This window comes from Cordyceps militaris, assembly GCF_000225605.1.
Source record: "Cordyceps militaris CM01 unplaced genomic scaffold CCM_S00003, whole genome shotgun sequence".
Taxonomy (NCBI): Eukaryota; Fungi; Ascomycota; class Sordariomycetes; order Hypocreales; family Cordycipitaceae; genus Cordyceps; species Cordyceps militaris.
In genome coordinates, this window is record NW_006271971.1 from 3,613,905 (window position 1) to 3,635,517 (window position 21,613).

General features: G+C 53.3%; 6 protein-coding genes across 6 annotated transcripts; 2 read left to right on the forward strand and 4 right to left on the reverse strand.

Moving 5' to 3' along the window:
• Positions 1–109: 109 nt before the first annotated feature.
• Positions 110–2,369, reverse strand: CCM_04743 (multispanning membrane protein, putative; the record flags this gene model as incomplete). The annotated part of the gene is made up of 3 exons (XM_006669889.1): positions 110–128; positions 189–2,217; positions 2,288–2,369. The coding sequence occupies 3 exons, from the start codon at positions 2,367–2,369 to the stop codon at positions 110–112; spliced, it is 2,130 nt and encodes a 709-aa protein (XP_006669952.1).
• A 1,199-nt stretch (positions 2,370–3,568) lies between these two features.
• CCM_04744 (arrestin) lies at positions 3,569–5,056 on the reverse strand (the record flags this gene model as incomplete). Its single annotated transcript, XM_006669890.1, has 1 exon — positions 3,569–5,056. One exon carries the CDS (start codon positions 5,054–5,056, stop codon positions 3,569–3,571), a length of 1,488 nt encoding a protein of 495 aa, XP_006669953.1.
• Positions 5,057–6,492: 1,436 nt separating this feature from the next.
• Positions 6,493–6,849, forward strand: CCM_04745 (uncharacterized protein; the record flags this gene model as incomplete). The annotated part of the gene is made up of 1 exon (XM_006669891.1): positions 6,493–6,849. One exon carries the CDS (start codon positions 6,493–6,495, stop codon positions 6,847–6,849), a length of 357 nt encoding a protein of 118 aa, XP_006669954.1.
• Positions 6,850–8,457: 1,608 nt separating this feature from the next.
• Positions 8,458–11,359, reverse strand: CCM_04746 (isoleucyl-tRNA synthetase, putative; the record flags this gene model as incomplete). Its single annotated transcript, XM_006669892.1, has 2 exons — positions 8,458–11,226; positions 11,321–11,359. 2 exons carry the CDS (start codon positions 11,357–11,359, stop codon positions 8,458–8,460), a joined length of 2,808 nt encoding a protein of 935 aa, XP_006669955.1.
• A 2,696-nt stretch (positions 11,360–14,055) lies between these two features.
• On the reverse strand, positions 14,056–18,618 carry CCM_04747 (rho guanyl nucleotide exchange factor; the record flags this gene model as incomplete). The annotated part of the gene is made up of 1 exon (XM_006669893.1): positions 14,056–18,618. One exon carries the CDS (start codon positions 18,616–18,618, stop codon positions 14,056–14,058), a length of 4,563 nt encoding a protein of 1,520 aa, XP_006669956.1.
• Positions 18,619–19,532: 914 nt separating this feature from the next.
• On the forward strand, positions 19,533–21,528 carry CCM_04748 (uncharacterized protein; the record flags this gene model as incomplete). Its single annotated transcript, XM_006669894.1, has 4 exons — positions 19,533–19,586; positions 19,637–19,663; positions 19,745–21,178; positions 21,223–21,528. The coding sequence occupies 4 exons, from the start codon at positions 19,533–19,535 to the stop codon at positions 21,526–21,528; spliced, it is 1,821 nt and encodes a 606-aa protein (XP_006669957.1).
• Between the last annotated feature and the right edge of the window lie 85 nt (positions 21,529–21,613).

A 21,613-nucleotide genomic window follows, 5' to 3' on the forward strand; every position in this document is an offset into this window, starting at 1 on the left:
ACGCCCGTATTACGCCGTGCAAAGTGCAAACATCTAAAGACGCCCACCCAGGTGTTGACATCATTTCGGTTCGTAAAAGAGCAGAAGCTCGCCAACAAGTGTCGGGCACTTAGTCAGCCTTGATGGCACTGCAACACAGTCAGTACATGATTATAAATGCAGAAACCTCTCTCGCCAGTCCAACTTACCCGTATATCCGCCTCACAAACGCATAGGCGCTCAGGAAGCCAATCGTGCCTGTCAAGAGCGCATACACGCAGCACGCAATAAACGTGTATACAAAAAACAACATGCTGCTCACAAAACCCGTAATATGCAGCTTGAACATGTAATACCACACAGAGTACGCAAAAATCCACACCGCGCTGCCGCCGCCCACAAAGAACGACTGCCACCACCAGTGGTAGTTCTCCGAGCACAGCTGAATATAGATCGTCACCACAGTCACCTCGGCAATCGTCACCACCAAGATGACCGAGACGACCGCCAGGAAGCCAAACATGTAGTAGAAGCCGCTCTTGTTCTGCCACAATGACTGAAACACAAACAGCAGCTCGATAAAGATGACGGCAAAAGGAATCAGCCCTGCCAGCAGCACCGCCTGCGCCGACTTGCTGTACCACGCGTGGTTCGGCAACTGGCGCGGAATCGCCGTGGCTTTGGTCGGGTGCTGCCACCCGCCAGCTTTTTCAAACCCGTAGTAGGCACCGGCGTACACAAGCGGCACCTGGAAGCAGAGCCACAAAACCACAATCAGGACGAGCGAGCCGAAAGGAATGGCCGTGCTCGACGCCTGTGCCCAAACGAACAAGTTGACAATAAAGACAAGACCAAACATCAACCCAGGAAATAGCAGCGCCGTCACCATGGCATTCTTGCGCCAATCTCTGCCATCAAAGCTCTTGAACACACGGGCAGAAAAGTAGCCCGAGAAGACGCCCGCAAACACGAAGAGGCCCACGCCAACACTGATGAAGCCTCCGCGGAAGCTAGGGTTCAAGAATCCCAGAGCGCTGAGCAGCACCAGTCCCACCGCCATGAAGAGAAGCTGCATGCCGGAGCCGACGAGCGGCGCAAGCAAGTAGCCATGTTGCGGTGCTCGGAAGACGTCGGTGTGAAGCAACTTCCAACCTGTGACATCCTCCAAGGCGTCTTCAGTGTCGGATAGATCATCATCCCGGCCATCCGTCCCCTGGTCCAATAACCCCGGTGGAACGTCCTTCATGACGCGCTTGCCGCGAGACTTACTCTCCAACGTTTCCTTGTAACCCTTAATGTCCGAATTTACAGTACGCGCAAAAATGACCAGGACAATGGCAGTCAGCATGCCGCAGATGATCAGCGAGTTGACAATGGCAAGCCAGTGAATGCGCGCACCGTCCTCTTGGTTTACAAAGTACAGATCCCAGCGGCGGGACCACTCGATCGTGTTATCTTCCCTAAAGTACACCGAGTAGGTATACGGGACTGACAGGATGCCAGATTCGCTCTCATCGTCGGCTCGCCGTTCCATCTGTTGCACATTTCCGTCGCCATAGCGTAGTGCGGCCTCGGTCGTTCTGTTGGGTCCAATATAGAGTTCCAAACCTCGCTCGACATGCTGCAAATCGACAGGGCAACCTTGGGCATCGCGTTTGCTACCACTGCCGATACTCTTGGGATAGACCTCGAAGCCGACTACAATCTTCTCGCCACGGTCGCCGGCCTTGCCAGGGGCTTTGCGATAGCGAATGACAATGGTGTGGTGGTTGTTGAGATAGTAGTGGGTTTCCCGAGTTGAGGGTGAGACCTCGCTGTAGCCGAGCTTGAAGCCCGAAGCATAGTATTTGCGCGTCTTGTCAACACTGATGAAGCTGGTGGCACCGGGGAGATTATCGACAATCCACTCGGTAACGTAGGTATCACGGATCATGTCCTTGGCGCGCTGCACGTCGTCCTTGTTAAGCTCCTTTGTACAGAGAGCTTTGCACTGCGTCTCCTGGTTCATGATCAATTCAATATCTGATATTCGGATTCGATCGCCGCGGAGGACTTCGCCGAGGTTGAGAGGGACGTTTTTGCCGCTGAGCAGGCCACCGACCGACTTGGGATGATCGGACGGCGGACAGACGAATGGGAGGTCGTAGTAGGCATACTGGAGCTGTGTGCTGTCGGAATAGGCCTTGTTAACCATGAGAGGAACTGATTCGCCAGCTTTGTAGCTTTTGATTGAGTATCCTGCCCTTGAGTTAGCAAGTGTCTAGGCGCAGGGAAGCAGAGGCGGTATCGGGCGCCAGCTGCGACATACCTGGTACATAAAAGGCATCGACAGAAGCCAACAGAAACAAGGGCGCCAGGCCACCGAGGCTGGAAGCTGGAAGCCGGACCATGGTGCACAATCAACTGCCAGGTCGTGTGACACGAAGGGGGGGGTTCGGACGTTGAGCTCGGCTGGTGCGGAATCAAGGATGACCGAGACAAAGAAGGTGTAGATGGCAGTTGTATCGGGCCAGATTCGATCGCGTGCAGATGATCTTCGAATCTAGCATCAAAATCGAAGCCCCTGGAAATGGCTATAAAGGTGATGGAATATTGCGGCAAAAACGAGTGTAATTGGCACTAATGGCCAGGTAGGGGGGTCGACGAGGGGGCAGGAGGAGTCGAGGACACGCTGGGATGCAGCCAAAGAGGCGCAACTGAAGAAGAAATGCGTAGTACTGTCGAGCTCGACGGAACAAGGGTCGCGTCGAAAAGGCTGAAGACGGTGTGACGAGAAGAAAACGGACAGACGAAGAAAAAAAGGGTTATTAGGGAGGCTAACGCCAAACGAACAAAATGCCAAGTCAATCCATCTGTCTTAACCCAAGCGATACGGGGGTGTCAGGGCGGGGGCGATCTTTGAGGGGCCCGCTGTAACTAACGGTACTACCTACCTAGGTAGTTAATATGTAAGGTAAGTCACTTCTCTGAGCTCTCCAGCTGCCTCAGGGTGCATGGCCTCTGGAATTAGCGCACATTCAGTCGGAAAAGGGGGTCGGCCAGCGAGATTCTTGGCATCTTTCTTTTTACCTCAACAGAGAAACCAGGCTGCGACCCCGGGCCAACCTTGAGCCAATCACAGGCCGCGCAGCTGCCACGCCTCACAACACTGATCCAGCTTGATGCATCGGCAATGACATGATGGCTAGTGTGGTTGCGTGTTGGTCTACATTCCAAAGTCGATGAGACCATCTGCAGGTAATACAAAGATTCGGCCACGTCATAGAAACAAAAGTGACTTGTTTAGGGGGGTTCTCTTTGAGGAGCCATTGTATTCGTAGGTCTATGTATTACCAAGTCCATGTCCTTGTAGTATATGCGGCTCGGAGCCTCCAAAATCAACAATGTGGAAACAATTTCACATCATCCCAGCGTACATGCTTGAAAACTCGATAATGCTTTTTGCAGTGCTCTTCTATAAGACAAATGACCCAGGTGAGGATTAAATAAAAAGACGCGCAATGAAATATAGTAACTTAGGGTAAACAAATAAGAAACAAACAACAAAACTATTAGTGAATGACAAGTCGTGGGTATCGTGATATAGGAATCAGGCGACTGGCGCTACTGGAACGGCCGCTCTACGGCTCAGCTCGCTGTAGCCAGGCAAAAGGGTGTTGGTTTGTGGTGCATCCTCCGAGGCTGCACGGCGAATGCGCGGGCGGAGGTAGCTGTCAGCTGCGGCCTCTTCGTCGCGGGCCATGACACTCTCAAAGCTGGGCAGCGTGCCGCCTTGGGGATCGTCATGGATGGTCTCAACGCCAACCTGGACCGGTACCGACAGCGTCATGTTGGTGTTGGTGGGGCCAACGCTGAGGCACAGCTGCAAGACATAGGTGCGCGAGATGAGGCACGAGTGGAAGGTGGGCAAAAAGATCTTGCGGTTGGTGTTGGTGATGGTGAATGGTATGTCGAGACTAGCGACGTGCTTAATGGCCGAGCCAGCCTTCTTGTTGCTGTTGCCGCTGCTATTGGCCACGCCATCCGTGTCCGGCGACAGGTGCGAGCTCGAGTAGCCCGAGTCGCGGCGGCCCGTGTCCATCTTTTCTTGCAGCCACGAAATCTTAGACACGCTGTGGCTAAAGACAGGATTCGTCGTGACGTAGTTGAGGCACGGGTTGCCGTGGTAGGCAGTGCGTGGGCCCAGGTTGGGCATGTAGTTGACGGGGGCCGCGCCAAAAAAGGTTGTGGACAACATCTTAGCCGATACCGAGTTGATCTTGGGCGGAGCGGTGTCGACGGAGTCGGGCACGAACTCGAGCCTGATGTGTGCAGCCGACAGAGAGGCATCGCGGCCATCGGCGGAGAACATGACAGCCTCGGGTTGGGTCGAGGTTGCCGTCAGCTTGCCCGTCTTGGCGGAGAAGAGGTTTTTGCGGATCGTCTTGGTCTTGACCATAGTGTAGCGCTCGTCCCGGAAGGTGATGTCGAGGGGCGCATCCTCGGGGCTGGCGGGCAGCACCTTGACAACGTGCTGGCCTTCCATCACCTTGGTGGCAGCGAGGCCGTCGTTTTCCCGCTTGACGGCGCGGGCCTTGACGGCATACTCGATCTGGGCCATCTCGGGGGCCTGGTCGTCGGCGCTCCAGAATCCAATGGTCGGGGGCAGGCGCAGGTGGTGATCGAGGACGTCGCCAACCTCGCACTGGTGCTTGCAAGCGCCCATGGGAAGCTGGTGAGGGACGACGAAGTGGAAGGGAATGGTGTAGGTGCGGCCGGTCTTGAAAATGCGGTCCTCGGGGACATGGTCCTCGGAAATGGGCATGCGCAGCTTCAGAAAAGGCCTGAAGGAGTGGGATGGGTATTGCTGAACAAAGTCGAGGCGGGTGGCGGCGATGCCAGTGAAGACAATGTCAAAGTGGTCAAAGGCAATGTCGCGAAGCGTCTTGATAATGGCGCGGCCAGCAACGACGGATCCCGAGGTGTAGACCCTGGAGTTGTAATGGCGATCGATAATGACATCAATGGTGGGCTTAAGGGCGGCTACCGCCTTGGAGCGAGCAGCCGCCCGGCCGCGAGGGTCATTGGCGTCGGGCATGTCGGTGTTGTTGTTTTCTTGTTTTGCTTGCAACTCGATGGGGAGTTTGGTCGTGCAAGGTTTCCGCGTTGTTCGAGGATGTAGAGAGAGACGTATATATAGGTGCGTTTATATCAGGTCCATAGACAGACAACACCCTTGAAAATGACGTGCTGGGTATGTGGATGACAAATGACTGAGCACGAGGCTATCAAAGGGCGTCGAGTTGTCAAGAGGATGTCAGGATTAGTGATTAGGGAACACTAGCTGCCGATCAACGAGCGAGCAAGTGATGTTGTGAGGTGTAGTGTAGCGGTGAGAAGGATGCGAAGCGATGTGCAGGTACAATTTGAAAAGCAATGGGTAGGTTGGTGGGTGGTAGGAGAGAGGGCATACGCTCTTTTTTATTTCATACGAGAGATGGAACTGGTCACTTGTTCATGGGGGGGGTGGCCAAAGGAGCCAACTACCTAGTCTCAAGCGTCGGATCGAAACGGCGACTGCACTCTCGCTCGGATGAATGCTAACAAAAAGTGTGGAGTGTCAAGCTTTGGCGGTAGTACTAGGTAGGTAATTGCTCGCCGTGTTTTGTGTTGGCAGCTGGCAAGTCGGCATTGGCAAGTGCAGCTGGCAGACGCGTTTGTAGCGGCGGTAGTGGTACAGGCTGGGCGTGTGACCTGGCAGGTGTGGCGAAAGCAAACGCCACACATGTATGGCCGCAACCGCTACTGGAAGTACGTACAGCGCTCTTGACACTTCTAAAAGCCACCCGTTCATCCTCCGATTCGGATCCTTACCTAGAATTAATTAGTGGCGCCGTTAACTCGGTATTATTAGAAAACTAGAAAATTCTGCCAACCACCCAAGCGCGCCGCGAACAGAAGGATCCATCTTGTCCGAGAAAAAAAAAACCCATCCATCACCATCCATGGCCACTATTCCATGTCAATGACACACAATGCTCCCAAACCCGCATCACCAGCCTATCAACTCTGCGATCTCGCCAGAATCAGCCCTCATCCCGCCGTACCACTGTACATGAACTTTCCGCATTTTTCTACGACCTCATCTTGTTGACTTTCGTTCTTCTTTGTTTCTTGCCGCGGCCAGTGTGTGGGAGGGGGCGAGGAACGGAATGGCCGAGAACCGACGCTGCCTGGCACTACCTAATAATACAAAACACGGACACAAAAAATATGAGGCTGTGGTTCACGATGCCTGAGTGTCTAGTCAGGCACACCCTGTCGCCTGCGATGACGAGAAGACCCCTCCCTGCAGTCCCCTCCCACCATCTTGTGAGGCTCCTCCCACCATCTTGGCAACAACTTGTATGAGCAAGCCACGCCATTCACACCATTTCACCAGGAAACACGCGTCGACCTGCTGCAACACTATTACTCGGTATAGAAAGAGTTTGACTAAATCTCGATCTGATGCCTTGTCAGCTACTGATGAGCATGCAGAGTGCGCTCGCCGCATGCGGCTCCATCAAGTGGCTCCAGCTTGCCATGGCAAAGAGTGAGGTTCAGCAGGATGCGATTTCCGCCACAACTATCCGAGATCCATTGTTTTGGCTTGTGCATTCGCATTGGCCCTTTTACCCTGGTGAGGCTCAGCGGAAAACCGGCTGCTGCCATAGTACAGAGTATATGCCATATGGTTGGTATCGCCGCATCACCAGAGAATACGCATGCATGTCGGTGGTAGAAATCTGGCTGCAGTCGTCCCAAATGCATATTTCCTCGCACCAGTCAACAACTTCGCCCATACTGGACAGCAGCGCGCACAATGCAATGCACCTCGATATGACGTGACATGCCGCAACATGGCGGCCATCTCTCCCTCGTCCAGGGGTCCTTGTCCTCGGTCCCTTGGTCTCTATTCCGCTACCCGCTGAGAGCCACGAGATCATGCTCGACTCCATCGCCAAACCATCTGGAACAAAGTCTGGTTCGGTCTCGAACTTGAAAAGATGGGCCCTTGGATGGTGGATCGGGCAGTTATGCGGGAATGATGGGACAAGACAAGACCTGAGAGCCTCCTGCAAGCCATGCCGCTGCCACTACCGACGCAGCTTAGCTCGTCATCCCATTTCCCCAATATATTCCATCGAAAAGTTGAACTAGTCATTAGTGCGCTTCTGTCCGGCAGGTAAATGTATTCTGATGCCCTGTTTGGGAAAAGTGCTGGCAGCGGATAGGGCAAGCATGGGGCACATGGTTCGGCCCCGAGAACGCCAAAAAATCCACTGTCGATTCCGTTACTTAACTATTTATTGGGTTGCATGTAGTTGAAGTTGACGAGCTATCCACTGTCGATTCCGTTGTTTATTGGGTTGCATGTTGAGTTGAAGTTGACGAGCCGTCTCCAAACCCACGACACTGAAGCATCAGCCAGTTCTGTGTATACACTGTAGTTAACTACATACACACAGAAAGCAAGTCTGCAATGTCCGCCACTGCGAGAATGTTGTGAGGGAGAAAAACTTTTACTGGTTCATGCACTAGTAAAATCGTGTTACAAGAGCCTCACACCAACCAAGCCATGGGGCTCTGTGACCTCTTGAAGGCCGTGTTCAAAATCTCTGCTAACGAATTTGTACAGCATTATTACATGCTACATTCTACTGGCACTCTCCTCCCCTTGCCCAGCCGTCTACCGCATCCTTTCCCCTCCTTTTGCTAACTTTTTACATCTCCACCATGGGTCCATGGCATGAAGCCCATTTTAACTCATTCACTTGCCAACCCCCAGAAAAGGTAACTACCTATGTAATAGTTACTTGTCAGTCGTCACCAGCCACATTGCACCCCATCTCGCGACACACGCCCCCCGTGCAACCCAGATGCTGCGCGATATGACGGTCTCTCTCCGATTCTGGAATAGAGCCGTCCACATGCTTGATTTCGCAAACCGAGTATTGCCCAGAGTTCTCCGATTCGCTGCTGTTTTCCAACCTCGTCGTTCATAATTCCGTCATCCCTCGCCAATACGTCCACCACATGCTCACTTGGTCAAACCCCCCCCCCCCCCCAATACCATGCCTCATGTGCGCTCTAATAAAGAAGATTTGATGCATGAGTCACTAGGCGCCAGCGTATACTGGGTTCAGTACCTTCTTCGGAGCTTCTTCTCTGGACCCTGGATCTTGGACCTTTGTCATGGCCTTCGCTTCGCGTGATTAGGCTGCTCGTCATAACTACCACACTTAATCAATGCTCATGTAATCAATCATGTACATTGGTCTGGGAAATATTATACAGAGAGGATCCGCGCAACCTCCGCCGCATCCGTAAGCGCCGTACTCGCAATGCAGCCCTCTATGACCACATATCCCGGATGCTTTGATCTATTGGGTGGTGATTTTATAAAAATAGTATACATGACGCTCTAGTTTCCTCCTGCCAACGAGACTCTCTAGATTATACCTGCTCGTTGTGCTTCTGGACCTCGCTCTCACATCGTCCGCACAGCCCCTCTTCCTCCTCAGCCTGATACCGCCAGCATCGCGAGCACTTGGCCTGCACTGGCGGCAGAACGTGCACCGCGCCGTGAAACTTGCCACCGCCGATGGGTGTGATGTAGTGCCAGGCTAGCTGTTCCGGTAGTGCGCTGTTCACAGAAACGGACGACACCACAAAGATGGCGTCCAGCTCGTCCTGGTATTCCGCTAGGCAAGCGAGTAGGCTTGCGTCCTCTGTCATGATCACCACCGAGCACTGAAGCGAACTACCAACTTCTTTGGCCAGCCGAGCAGGCTCCAGCCCCGCCTTGATAGCCTCATGGACAGTAGAGAGCTTTGGAATGTCCTCGCGCAACTTGGCCTCGTCGCAAGTCACCCGTTTCCGGTCAATGACCGGTGACTTGTACAGCTGCTTCGCCGGGTGCACCATCGAATCGTCTTCGACCATCCAACTAGGTCTGTTGGCCCAGGCCTCTTCCACCAGCACAGGCGTCACTGGGGCCAGCATTCTCAGCAAACCCACCATTATGGGTTCAATTGCACCCCCTCCGTCGCCGCAGTAGAGCCTATCCTTCAGGGCTTCCAAGTAAAACGCTGACAGGTCCGTAGAAAGCCAACGGTTCAAAAGGCCTACACCCTTGTGAAACTCGTGGCTGTTATATGCCTCCCACACCTGCTCCATCGTCGTCGACAACTGCAGCAGAGCGATGTGGTCGAGCTTTGTCAAGGGAGCACGTCGACTGGATTCATGCAGCGAGCCTAGAAGCATCTTGAGAATCGTCCTGTATCGAACGAGCGCATTGTGGACGGGCTGCAGGATGGTGGGGCCAATGGGGATATCAGTCGTAAAGTCGCAGCTACCAGCCCACAGACGCAATGCATCCGGGCCCAAAGCATCCGGCTGTCCCGTGTTTTTGCCCTTGCGCTTCGCAGGTGGCAAGAGCCTGCCGTCCATGACCTCTTCCGGGGATATCGTGTTGCCCAATGATTTCGACATCTTCTTGCCTTGTGCGTCCAGTGTGAAGCCATGCGTGATCAAGGTTCGGAACGGAGCCACAATGCTGCCTGCTGGCTTTCCGTCTGCCTTTTGTGCGGCGACGTAGCTGAGGAGACTGGATTGGAACCATCCGCGGTGCTGGTCTGAACCTTCGAGGTAGACATCGACCTGCTTCTCAATTTCTGCCCAACTCGTGCCACTGTCGAACCAGACGTCCATGGTATCTGTCCCGCGGTGGAATTCGCCTTGTAGTGATGATGGAATCCAGGCTGGATCATCAGGGTTGTCTGAGAACCATGCGTCCGATGTTCTCTCTTGCATCACATTGATGATATGATCAATGGTTTCAGCATTCATAACGGCTTCGCCGTTCCTATCGTAGAGTGCTGGTATTGGCACACCCCATGAGCGTTGTCGCGAAATGCACCACTCTGATCTACCCTTGATGAAGCTCTCTAGCCGTGCTCTTCCGCTGTCAGGCACGAACTTGACGTTCTTAAGCGCACTTAGAGCGTCATCTTTGATGCTTCCTACATCAGCGAACCACTGTGCCGTGGCTCGAATGACAACGGGCTTCTTCGATCGCCAATCATAGGGATATTTGTGTTGTATCTCCTGTGTCGCAATGACATCTTCAGCCACGAGATCGAGGACGGAAGAGCTTCCACCATCCAAGATGGAAGGGGCAGACGTGAGGACTTCCGGGTCATCGGGGTACGCTTCTGCTGTGAACCGACCATCGTTATCGATAGGCGCAAAGGCCTCAATGCCATGTTCAAGGCAGATCTCGTAGTCATCTTGTCCGTGGCCAGGCGCTAGATGCACCAGGCCAGTGCCCGAATCAGCGGATACAAAATCAGCATGAAAAATAGGATGCGCTGGAGCTGATTTGCCTCTTAGCTTGTTGCGATACTGCAGGCCAGCCAGTTTCGAGCCTGGGATAGCATCGGCCACAACCTCAGCTCCCGGGACAAGCTCACGGACGGCTTCAATTCGACTCGAGGCAACCAGAAGCCCGTATCCATTTACGCGTAAGACGGCGTATAATAGGTCGTTATGAACGCCAATTGCCTTGTTTGCCGGGAGCGTCCACGGCGTCGTCGTCCAAATGGCTGCGTACAGAGGGCCGTCAAAATTTCGAAGCTCCGAGATAGTGGTGTAGTCAGATGTGATGGGGAACCGTATGTAGGCAGACGTGGACAGGTGGTCATCCTTGTATTCCAGTTCGGCTTCGGCGAGGGCAGTGCCAGACGACGGCGACCAGTACACAGGCTTGTTCTTCCTGTAGATGAGCCCGTGGCGGACCATCTTTTGGAAAACGCGCAGTTGTCGAATCTCAAAGGCGCGATCCATGGTCGTCCACTTGTTGTCCCACTCGGACATGACGGCAAACGACCGGAAGCCCTTCATCTGCTCCGTGACCGTCTTGGTCGCCAGCTTGCGGGCCTGCTTTCGCACCTGGACCGGGGTGAGCCCCTTGGTTCCTGCAGTGCCGAGAGCCTTCATCTCAATCGGCAGGCCGTGGCAGTCCCAGCCAGGGCGATAGAGAACGCGCCGGCCATTCTGCACCTGTACCCGTATGATCATGTCCTTGAGGATCTTGTTGATCGAGTGCCCGGTGTGGAGTGGGCCGTTCGCGTAGGGGGGGCCATCGTGGAGGATAAAAGGTTCGTCCTCGGATGGTCTTGACGACTGCCAGGTATAGAATTCGTCCGAGCAACTCAGCAGATGCTGCCGTTGAAGCTTCGGGTTCGGTCGCGCTCTGGATCGGGGGGGTCAGGTCGCGGGCTCGTCGCCAGGCTTCGCGTCGGGCGGGAAAGCTTACGGGAAAGTTGAGCGCGGAAGTTTCAGGGTCGATTTCCATGATTGGGCCATTTCGCAGTCCGGCGCATGTCCTGGGAGGCGCCAATGCAGCTGAATTGAAAGCCGCTGGAGAAGGTGCAAGTTTTGGGGGGATTCTTCTTGGGGTGGGTCTCGCGTAGCACGGCGCCCATCGCCTGTTTTTTGACAGGGCACTAGACAGGTCTCTTATGTACCTGATATATAATTTTTCCCTGTCACAACGCTATCAGGCTACTACTACGTGTTAAAGAGCTTTTATATTTTTTAGGAAGCCGCGTTGTGATAGGGGAAAGACTACAATATGCACGCTGCTTCCCTTTTGAGCTAAGTTGATGACAACCTCATAATTCCTCTACAAGCACAGCCTCTGCTTGCGGACTGAAGGGGGTTCAACTGTTTTCAAACCCCAATAAAGAGAGCGTCTTCGGAAACTCATCTCACGGGTATCCATGTAGCCAATGTTGGCTGCTATGTCTCGCACACACGCTCCACACCAGGCACAGGTACCTACCGATGTACAGAGGTGCGATTTGGGCAGCCACTTGTTCGTCATCTGAAGTCTGCAATTTCAGTGCCCAACGGCTGGGTACTGTGGCCCAATATAACTTACACGCTAAATACCTCCAACGACATCACACTTGCACGCTCGACCGGAAAAGTCATTTCGCTACGGTCCACGCAACGACCAGGGGATTGCCCTTTGTGCCCACCTCCGCCGGAGAGTGTCCTCTGACTTCATGACTTTGGCTAAGCTCTTTGTAGCCGTGACGACCTCATCCAATAAAGCATTGGGACAATGATGGAGATAGCAAGCACGAGTGCCTTACTCCCGCGGAAAACAGGGCGTGAAGCGGATTCAGCTTATAGGGCAGGGTTAGTAAGGAGTAAATAAGCAAATGAAATATACGTACCTTCTTGCCGTATATCTGTTAATAAGTCATCTACAGCACGGTATTGCCCATTCCAGCATTTGAATATGACATTTCCCAGCGCGGGAAGTGATTCCAGAGTGTGCAAATGGTCCTCTGAGACAGCGTTTGTCTCTATTACAGGTGGTTGTTCGACGAGCATTTCGTAGAATGTAGATCCAAGAGCGAATATCTCACTTTGATCCGATGGATGTTCTGATTTAGGATGATAATGTCCCTCCTCGTACCATCCTAAGCACGGTTCATGGTCGATGGAGGAGCCTGCGAAGTCCCCGACCATGGCGTTAAGGTCCTTATCGAGAAAGATATTGTTGCAAGATATATCGCAATGCAAGACGCCTTTCGAATGGAGTATAGATATCGCTTCTGTAGCTTGTCGTGCCCATCGAAGTTTGACAGAGAGAGGAGTGGGTTTGTGCTGAGATCGCAGATACCCGCGGACTGTACCATAGGGCGCAAACTCCAGGATAACCAAATCATTCATGTTACCATAGTATTTCAGTATTGTTTCAGGCCAGAGATCGTTACCATGTCCTAGCCGCTCGTATACGGCTACCTCTCTCTCTCTGTCCTTCTCGTTGCCAGAGGTGTAACACTTCGCAACAGCGTCGAGTCGATGGACCCAAGACGAGAGCCCAGCTCCAACAGTCTCATTATCGCGAACAGAACTTGGAATTGGTAGAATTGACTCTTCGAAAGTCGACATCCTGAATGATGCAAAGATGGAGCCGTACCGGGTTCAGGCTTGTCCAGTGTTAATTAGAACCCCTGAACACCTCCGAAGTGCTACCACGGGTCGCAATATAGTTAATACGGGTTGCGAGCCCTAGTGCTACTTATGTAACCTAATGGTATTACTCTGGATATAGAGCAGAGAGACTTGGGTAAAATACAAAGTAAACCAGGCATAAACCATAACAAACATCATAACTTGTCCGGTTTTAAAAAAAATCTAGAAGCAAAATCATCAACATTCTTGTCCACCGCTTGCTACAGCTCCCCATCAGACATGAAGTGCGACCCTCCAGCGCAGCGCCACCCGCCCGGATCCATTCGTATCCCACTGGGCATCGTCCTTGCATCTGCAGCCTCTTCCTCGTTTCGGCTTCCTTCTTCCGCTCTTCTTCTTCTTTGATGAGCTCCTGGATGATTCGCTTCCGGAGCGCGTCGTCCCGCGTCTCCTCCTTGAGCTTCTGCTTCCTCTTGTACTCCGCTTCGCGCTGTCTCTCAGCCTGCGCGTCGCGCTGCAGCTGATCCCAGACCTCGTCGCTCACGCCCGCGTCACGGACCGCAGCTTTTGCAGCGTTGGTGGAAGAAGCAGCGGTCTTGGTGGGCTCCGGTCCGTCGTCACGAGCATTGTCTTTGGAGACTGGCTGCGACGTTTTCTGTGCAGAGACCAGAGAGACTTGAGGAGGGGCCACGTTGGAACTCTTCATCGGACAAATCTGTTGTAAAAATGTCGCTGTTGATGGCACATGCAACGTCTAGCGTGACCGACTCTCCCGCTCTATGGCCATGGCTTCCACCTCTGCCTTGATCATGGCTTCCGTCACCGTAATGGTACCGTCCACCCCAGAAGTACCCGCCTTCATCCCGGCCTGAAAGATGGATCTTGCCAGCGTGGTCTGCAGCTACGTCTGGCTCTCTCCGTCTATAGTACATATATACAAATTCGTTTGTCATGTTCCATATGTCGCAATGCATTCTCTATCCCGACCGTTCCGTGACCGTACGTACATCATTGTCCAGCGTAAATAACATGCCCCCAAAACGAGGCAACAAGAGTGCTTCATCCAGCGTGCTTCAATGACGCGCGAAGGCTAATGTTCTCTCTCTTCAGTCGCCCATTCTCCCTTCTTAGTCTGGCTGCTTCATCTGCATGCTCCTTGAACTTGGTCATGAGCTCTTCCTTGTCTTCTTTGCCTTTGCTGCGCAGCGCCTTGACAATTTTGCCCAGCTCATCATTGAACTTTTCATAGATCAGCTCGTTTTCGGCCGAGACCTCCTTGTAGAGTTGATCAATGGAGCGCATCTTGACCTCCGTAGCCTTGAGAGTCGTGTCTATTTCCTCTTGCAACGTGGAGTACTTGTCTTGCAAATCCTGCATGGTCTTGTTGAGCTTCTCCTCTAAGGCTTTTATCGCTAGCGCATCTCGAGTTTCCTTGCTAGTAGGGGCGTTGCCGTGGGAGACTTGTTCCGCGGTTTTTCCAATCTCGGCTCGTAATGAGGTAGTGGCCTCCTCTACAGCATTTTTGTTTGTCTGTACACGATCTCGAAGGCGTTGCGGCGATTGCAGTCGCAGTCGTGCCGGCGATCGTGTAAGCCCACCAGCGGATTTCTTCGCAGAAGCTGTCATTGGGGGGTCAAGTTGAATCGGTTTCAACATGGGAATGCTTGATATGGACTGCGCCTTTGCGTGCTTGGCAACTGGCTTGACAGGCGATGGCATATGGCTAGCTTTACCTCTGCTGTCTAGTGTTTGATGACTCTCGGATGCGTTGACGTTTTCCTTCTGCTGCGAGCCACCACTAATGTGTCGTTGCAGTCCTTGTCCAGCGGAAGTGTTGCCCTTGCCTGAGGGTTGCTTTGAAAGCTGGAGCGGCTGAACAGGCTCTTCGTCATCTTCCAGGGTTGTAGCTTCTAATAAGCTCTTCAAATCGGATAGGGAGCTTCGACGCTTGTGCCTGAATCTTGATGGGGTCGCATTTTCATTCTTTGGCTCGCCAATTGTGTTCAGCGGGAACTCTGCCCTGTGCGAACTTGTTGGCCGGCTTGGAGCCTCAAATGCACCAACAATGGTTGGCCGCTCTCGGGCACTGTTTCCTCTTTGCAAAAGTCTAGGCAGGGTACCATCTTCGCCCATCAGACCGTGCCTCATCGTTCGTCTCGACAAGCTAGAGGGTTCGCCCGTTGCCGGATTGCGATGTTTGCTGAGACTCCTCCATACGGATGGTCGTTCTGGCCTATCTTCTCTATTTTGTCGGATCAACACATCCAGTCCAAACTTTTTGCGTAGTGAGGAAGCATTTGACGTAACAGAGCCTGTCATCGAGACTTCTTTGCGCAACGTGGCGGAACGAATAGATCCCGTCGTTGAGGCCTCATATGAAAAACTTTGGTTGGGGCTGATACTACCAAAGATTCGCTCGCAATCCTCCACTAGTCGATCCAACAAATTGATATAATAAGAGGCTGTTCCATCCATAACAAGAAGCTCGGCAAAGGCAATCGTTAAAGCACCCCTATCACCGTCGTCGCTGCAGCCATCGAGAAGGTATGCCAGTAGCTTGATGAGGGCGGTAAACGCGCGGCGATTCTGAGGAGCCATGTCAGAGAACAAGTAGCGGACAAAGTCTGCAAAATCGCCAAGGGCCCGCCGATTGGCACGGTCCTGCAACGTCATCATGGCCTGCTTGGACATGACTGCACCCATCTGCTCTGTCCATGCTATCCGTAAGAAGTTTTCGAAAGCGACAAAGATGACTTCGGTGCTCACGTCAACTGGCAAGTCGAAGTCATAGGGGTTTTCAATGAGGCGATTGTAGACGTCATTAACCATCACTTCATCCACAGAAGATCGGTTCAGCATTGTTCTGCCGTTGATTGTCCCCTTACGCTCCTGTAGCGCCGCTACATATGCTGTAAAGGTTTCCTCAAGTCGCATAATAGGATTGTCGGGCGGCGTGTCTTCAATAAAAGAACGCTCCCCGCGAATGGACCCTAATATCGAGTGGTAGCTGTTGCTGCGATGGAGTGATGGTTGCCGTGCAATCGTAGCATTCGATATGATCGACTCTGTAGTTGTTGCGTTATTGTCATTGGCAGCGTTGTTTTGGGGAGTGTTATTATTGACAGTGTTGTTGTTGTTGGCGGTTCCACCCCACAAGTTGGACAACATTTTCACTGGCGAGGTCGACAGAAAGGATCTCGTCTTCTCCGCGCGGGGCACAGGGGTAGTCTGTACGGAAAAGTTCAAGCTGCGCAGAATCTTGCTATTGTACGATACCATAGCAGCTGTGAGATCCATATTGGCAACGTTGAACTGGCTGTTAAGGAGTTGGATGACTGTTGAGATGTTAGTAGCGTACATGATGGCCGGCAGCAGCGCCAACTCACTTCTTCGCGACATTGTGGGAACAAAGTCTTCCAACGCAACATCGTCTTGGTATTGCTTGCCATGGAGGCCGGCGGTAATCATCGATATTCGCCTCAGATCATTCACGGCTACCGTGATGACAATCTCTACGCCATAGTGCCCAACTGGGGCACCCTTGGTGCCCCTTTCATGATCGACAACAACACGAATAGCAGCGGGCTCGCGACGGCCTTCGATGAGCTGATCCGCGCCTTCTTGGAAAACGGCTGCGTGGAGCCCCAGATTACTATCGGGCATGCGGATAGAGCGAAGCGTCCAGCATGGGTCTTCTCTTTCAGACTCCGAGAATCGCGCTTCGATTCTAGCTCTGGTAACATCTTCTCCCCACCGCGACGCTTTCCCCTCATACAACTCTTGGAGCAAGAAGCATCTTGCCGTTGGAGTTGCACTGATGCGGTGTTGGCCGGTATGTGCGCCCTTCATATTCCGCGTCGATGTCATCCACGCAAGGCTGCCGTTAGCAGACTCGGTGAAGCGCACGTTTGCCAGGTCATGCCAGCCAGTGAAAGCAAACTCATAGGCTGCGGAGCCACCTGCAGCATTCGTCATAGAAATGAGCAATTCCGCAGCGGAGGGCTTACCAATCTCTCTTAGCAAGTCTCTGCCTGTGAGGCGGCCAGTCTTTTTGAGAATGACAACGCAGTCCGTGAACAGTATCAAAATTCCTCTGCTGTCGCCTTCCGTAAGAGAGATTTCGAATGGAAGAGAAAGTTCAATAAAATCAGCCGCTCCAATAAGACGACCCTCGGGCTCGAGATCTGCCGGCCAAGCCTCGACAATATTTCGAAGCTGGCTGGTAAGCTGAGGTTTGGTCGCTTCGGCCGAGTCGAGTGAACAAATGTTCGTAATGATGTCTCTGGCTTTCAGCATTGACTGTAGTGCGGGGTGCGTTATTGGCATCGAAGCGACTATTTGATCGATCAACAAGCTATAGCGAGGCAGACGCTGGACAGGCTCAATCAATGCGGATTTGATAGCCTGATCGCCCCGTTGTGGTGTCGCCTGAGGGTCCAAGAAGCCATCCATGCAAGTTGGGAAATGCTGACTAGCTTTGATATAATCTCTGTAGCATTCTGCAAATTTGGGAAACCACTCGAGGAACACCTTTGCCATGGCTAGGGCACCGATGGGATCTTTCGGGCGTGCCATGCCGGCTTGGTGAGGAGCCATAAGGTGCGCGCTATTGCCCTCCATGTCGATCAATGCCTCTTGTTCGGTCTCATCCATGACGTTTTGTAACTCTGTCAAGAATGCCGAGTTGAGCTGCAAGATGGCATCGGCTGCCGATGGGAATAACTGTGCGAGTTCAGTCTCGGCTGCGGTGAGGTTCTGTCCCTCTCTTTGTTGTGCGCCCTGACGGAATTTGTCGACAACGGAGTGAGCCAGCTCGTTTAGCTTGAAGACATAGCGTTCCTCGGTATCGACGAGCTCGGCAAGCTTCATGCGCAGCTCAATTTTCTGCTCGGCGGTGAATGTCTTGCTCTTGTTGATTGATGTCGGCTTGGAGGGCGCGCGGCGCAGACGACTCGTTGGTATAAAGACGGGCTCGCCGAATAGCTTTACCAAGGGAGTATAGCCACTATACTGTCGAAGGGTAGGGTCTATGATGTCGTCTTCGTCTTCGGGAACGTCCTCGAGGTCCTCTGCCCGGAGCGGCACAATGGAGCCCGGGGGCAGGATCAAGTCCATGTCGAGGTTGCTCATGTGCTGGGGCTGGAGCGCATCCTGAATGGCCGACAGCACGGCGGGGGTGTTGTCGCTCTGGACCATCGACGACACGACGTTGGCGACATGCTGGTCGCCAAAGAGCGGCGTGTCCGGGCCGGGCTGCCTGCCTCTGGTGGGGTACGCATTCCGCAGATGGGCGCGGACGCCGTCCGGGAGCTCGGAGAAGCAGCGAAAGAGGCCAAAGGCGAGGGCGCGGTAGACGTCGTCGCCTTGGAACTCGCGCGGCAGGCGGGCAACGACGCTGTAAAAGGGTGAGTTGGGGGAGATGGTGAGGCGGGGGAAGCTGCGCAGGCCGGCGGGCGAGAGGACGTGGATCTGGACGCGCGAGGTGTTGTGATGGGTGTGGTTGGCCGTCGTCGAGGCGCCGTACAGCACGACAATGGGGAGATGGCCGAGGAGGGGGTCCGAGGCGTGGTATGCGACGAGCTGCTCGGGCGCGAGCGCAATGTCGTCGGTGACTCGAACCATGACGGGTGGGCGGCGGACGGCGGGCGGGAGGACGAGGGATCAACGGCCGCAGACCATAGCCGTTTGCGCGCACGCTCGTTGGATGGAATGTGCCAGGCAATGGAATCGATATTTGGTCCAGAAAATGGAGAATGTGAAAAACAATGACAATAAAAAGATTCTCCAGCCCACGGGAGTGGTCTCAGATAAACAGGGCGGCAGAGCGTACCAGCACAGTGCCCGCTCTGTTTGTCCACGGTGGCTTGGGAATCGCGATAGTCTATTCGTAGGACCTGCAGAGATGCGACAAAGTCTCGGAAGCGAGATTCGGGCCTTCTCGGCGGACGCCAGCGTTTCTTTATTGCTGGGTAGGGTCACCGGGTCGGTCTCGATAGGTCGTCGGCCTACCTTGAAGTGCTTGAAGTTTGAAGTGCCAAGTGGTTGCAGATGGTCTGCTCCAACGCGGTGTGGGACGCGTCTCACCCGCTGCTATGTACATACGTAGATGCCCCGCGTAAACAAATTCGGTACTTCTGTGACCCGCAAATTCTGCCTGTGGAGAGGCGTACCTTTTTGGCGCGACAGGGATGACAAGATGTACCGATCTTGTTCCGACGACGAATATTTCTCTGAAATATTAAAAATAAGTCCAGAGGGTAATATACCCTTCCATGAGTAGCATCAACTTGTCTCTTGCCCCCCGAGTACATATTTATCTTCTCAATTTGGTCTTCAAGTATTTGCTGGCTTATTCTGCGGGGGACAACTGTTATAATAGTATAATTAACCCAACTATACGTGCATAATTGTACTTAATTTCGTGGAATTAATAGAATGCGCCGTGGTGCGACTTTCCAGATGTCCCACATGCATCTTGGTCAAGACATCTCAGCCATGCCACACCACACATGATACGGCTTTCCGCCCTGAGCTAAATGTACCTTTCCCGCGTCATTCCTCATCGCTTGGAGATATTGATTCGTCTGTTCGTCCGTTCAAAGCCATTTTGAGCACACCTCGATGCCTGAAGTTGCTGTAGCTCCTCGGCGAAAACGGTCTCGTCATGGCAAGTCCGAGGATGCCTCCATAGCTACGTGTTGCACTCTCTCCTAACCTCGCAACGTCAGGCTGTTATACATGCAAACAGCGGAAGGTTCGGTGCGAGGGAGCTCCCCAAGTCCCTGGCAATGACAGCCACCCCGAGCCGCGGTGCGTGAATTGCCAACGACTGGGCTTTCAATGCCGGTGGCAAGTACCAACAGCCGGTGAAGACTACACACCGCCGCCCAAACGACGACGGGCGCCGGGGCGGCGCCGCGTTGTATCAAGTCATAATGACCATGAGTTACCCCAACAGCAGTTGACGGTGACACGCGATGTGCAGCAAAGCGATGCCGGGCCCGCGACTCTCATGACTGGCTCAGACTCGACGACCGGTCAGCTTCTTGACGAGACACTGGATCTCTTTGGTGGATTTCTCTTCGGCACCGATTTCGGATCGGTTTCCGGGGGGTTTGATTTGAATTCCGCGGGCGAAGGGCTTGACTTCGTGCCTCTGCCTGCTGTCGACAACGACATGCTGCAAGACTTGAATCTCTCCACGCCATTGCCAGACTGGCCCGCGCCCTCATCCGCCGACGCTCTATCCAAGACACCCCCCTACAGCGGCAGCGACACTGTCGACCCGGATGGCTCACACTCGTCCATTGACCCAAATAATCGCCGACTCATCCAGCACTATCTGGATGTCATGAAGGGCTATGCCAAGGTCGATGATCATGCCAAGGATGACAACAACCTCTTCATCTCTGCCTTTACCAGGTCACTCTATTTTCCGCCCCTCTTCCACGCCATTCTGGCATTTTCAGCCTCGCATCTAGCCATGGAGGACGAGTCCTATGCAAATCAAGCCAACGCCTTTGTGACACTCGCTGGCAGATCCTTTGAGACATTCCGATGCGCGGAAACTTGTCAGGTCGATGGATTACTCTCGGCGCTGTTTGTGCGCGTCAAGACGGTGCACATGGTTGGTGGCAGCGTCGACACTTTTCTCAGCTTGATCTCGGCCGCTGCAGACATTGTGTCCACCAAGAGAGATGAGTTGGCACTGGACACAGAGCCGTCATTGACCAGGCGCATCATAGTACGCCTGGCCATTCTCGATGCAAGGGCAACATACCATCGCATCGGGCGTGGGCAACTTGTGCATCTGATTCAAGAGATTCCAGCATTTTCAGCGCTTTTTGCTCGCCATCTTGCCTGGTCGGCATCCACGGGCGCATTGTTCAACCTTCTCCGGGCCGACATCCTGCGAATGAAAGTGGCCGAGTTGGACACGAGACTTCATGCGCAGATGGAAAACGAGTTCGTCACGGAGACGCCCATACGCACAATCGAGGTCAAGAGTCTCTACGACGATATTGAATATGAGATCGATCAGTGGAATGGCCAGATGAGCCAAAGAATGGACATTTCTACAGACATTATTCCAGGGGACGAGGTGCTCAGCTCACTCGCATTCGGATACAACATTGTTCTTTCCGCCCTGCACTCGGCACTAGTATATCTTTACAGCGTCTATGTAAGTGCAACAAACGCTTTACTGTCATCGCTAATAGTTCCTAGCCCTTGCCGTCCTTCAATTTGGAGCGCTCAATCTCAGTCGTCTTGCAATGCCAGTTGAGGATTAGCAACGACCCATCACGCGCCACGTCACCCTCCTCCATCCTACCTTCTTCCATCTTCATGGTTGGCTTAATGACCAGCGACCCGGTTCATCGCCATTGGATATTGCAATTGCTCAAAACGGGAGAAAGGTGGGGGGTGTATGTGAAGAAAGCTCGACAACTTCTGGAAGCCATGTTGAGGGAGCCAGGGCAACCCGACATACGCGATATGATGGATCGCGTCACTGGTAGGTTTGTCATCTAGTCGAGAAGAATTTGCGATTCTATATCCAGCAATTACATGATGTATCTGAATGTCTCCCACTGCTCAAAATCCGACTTGTCTGTAA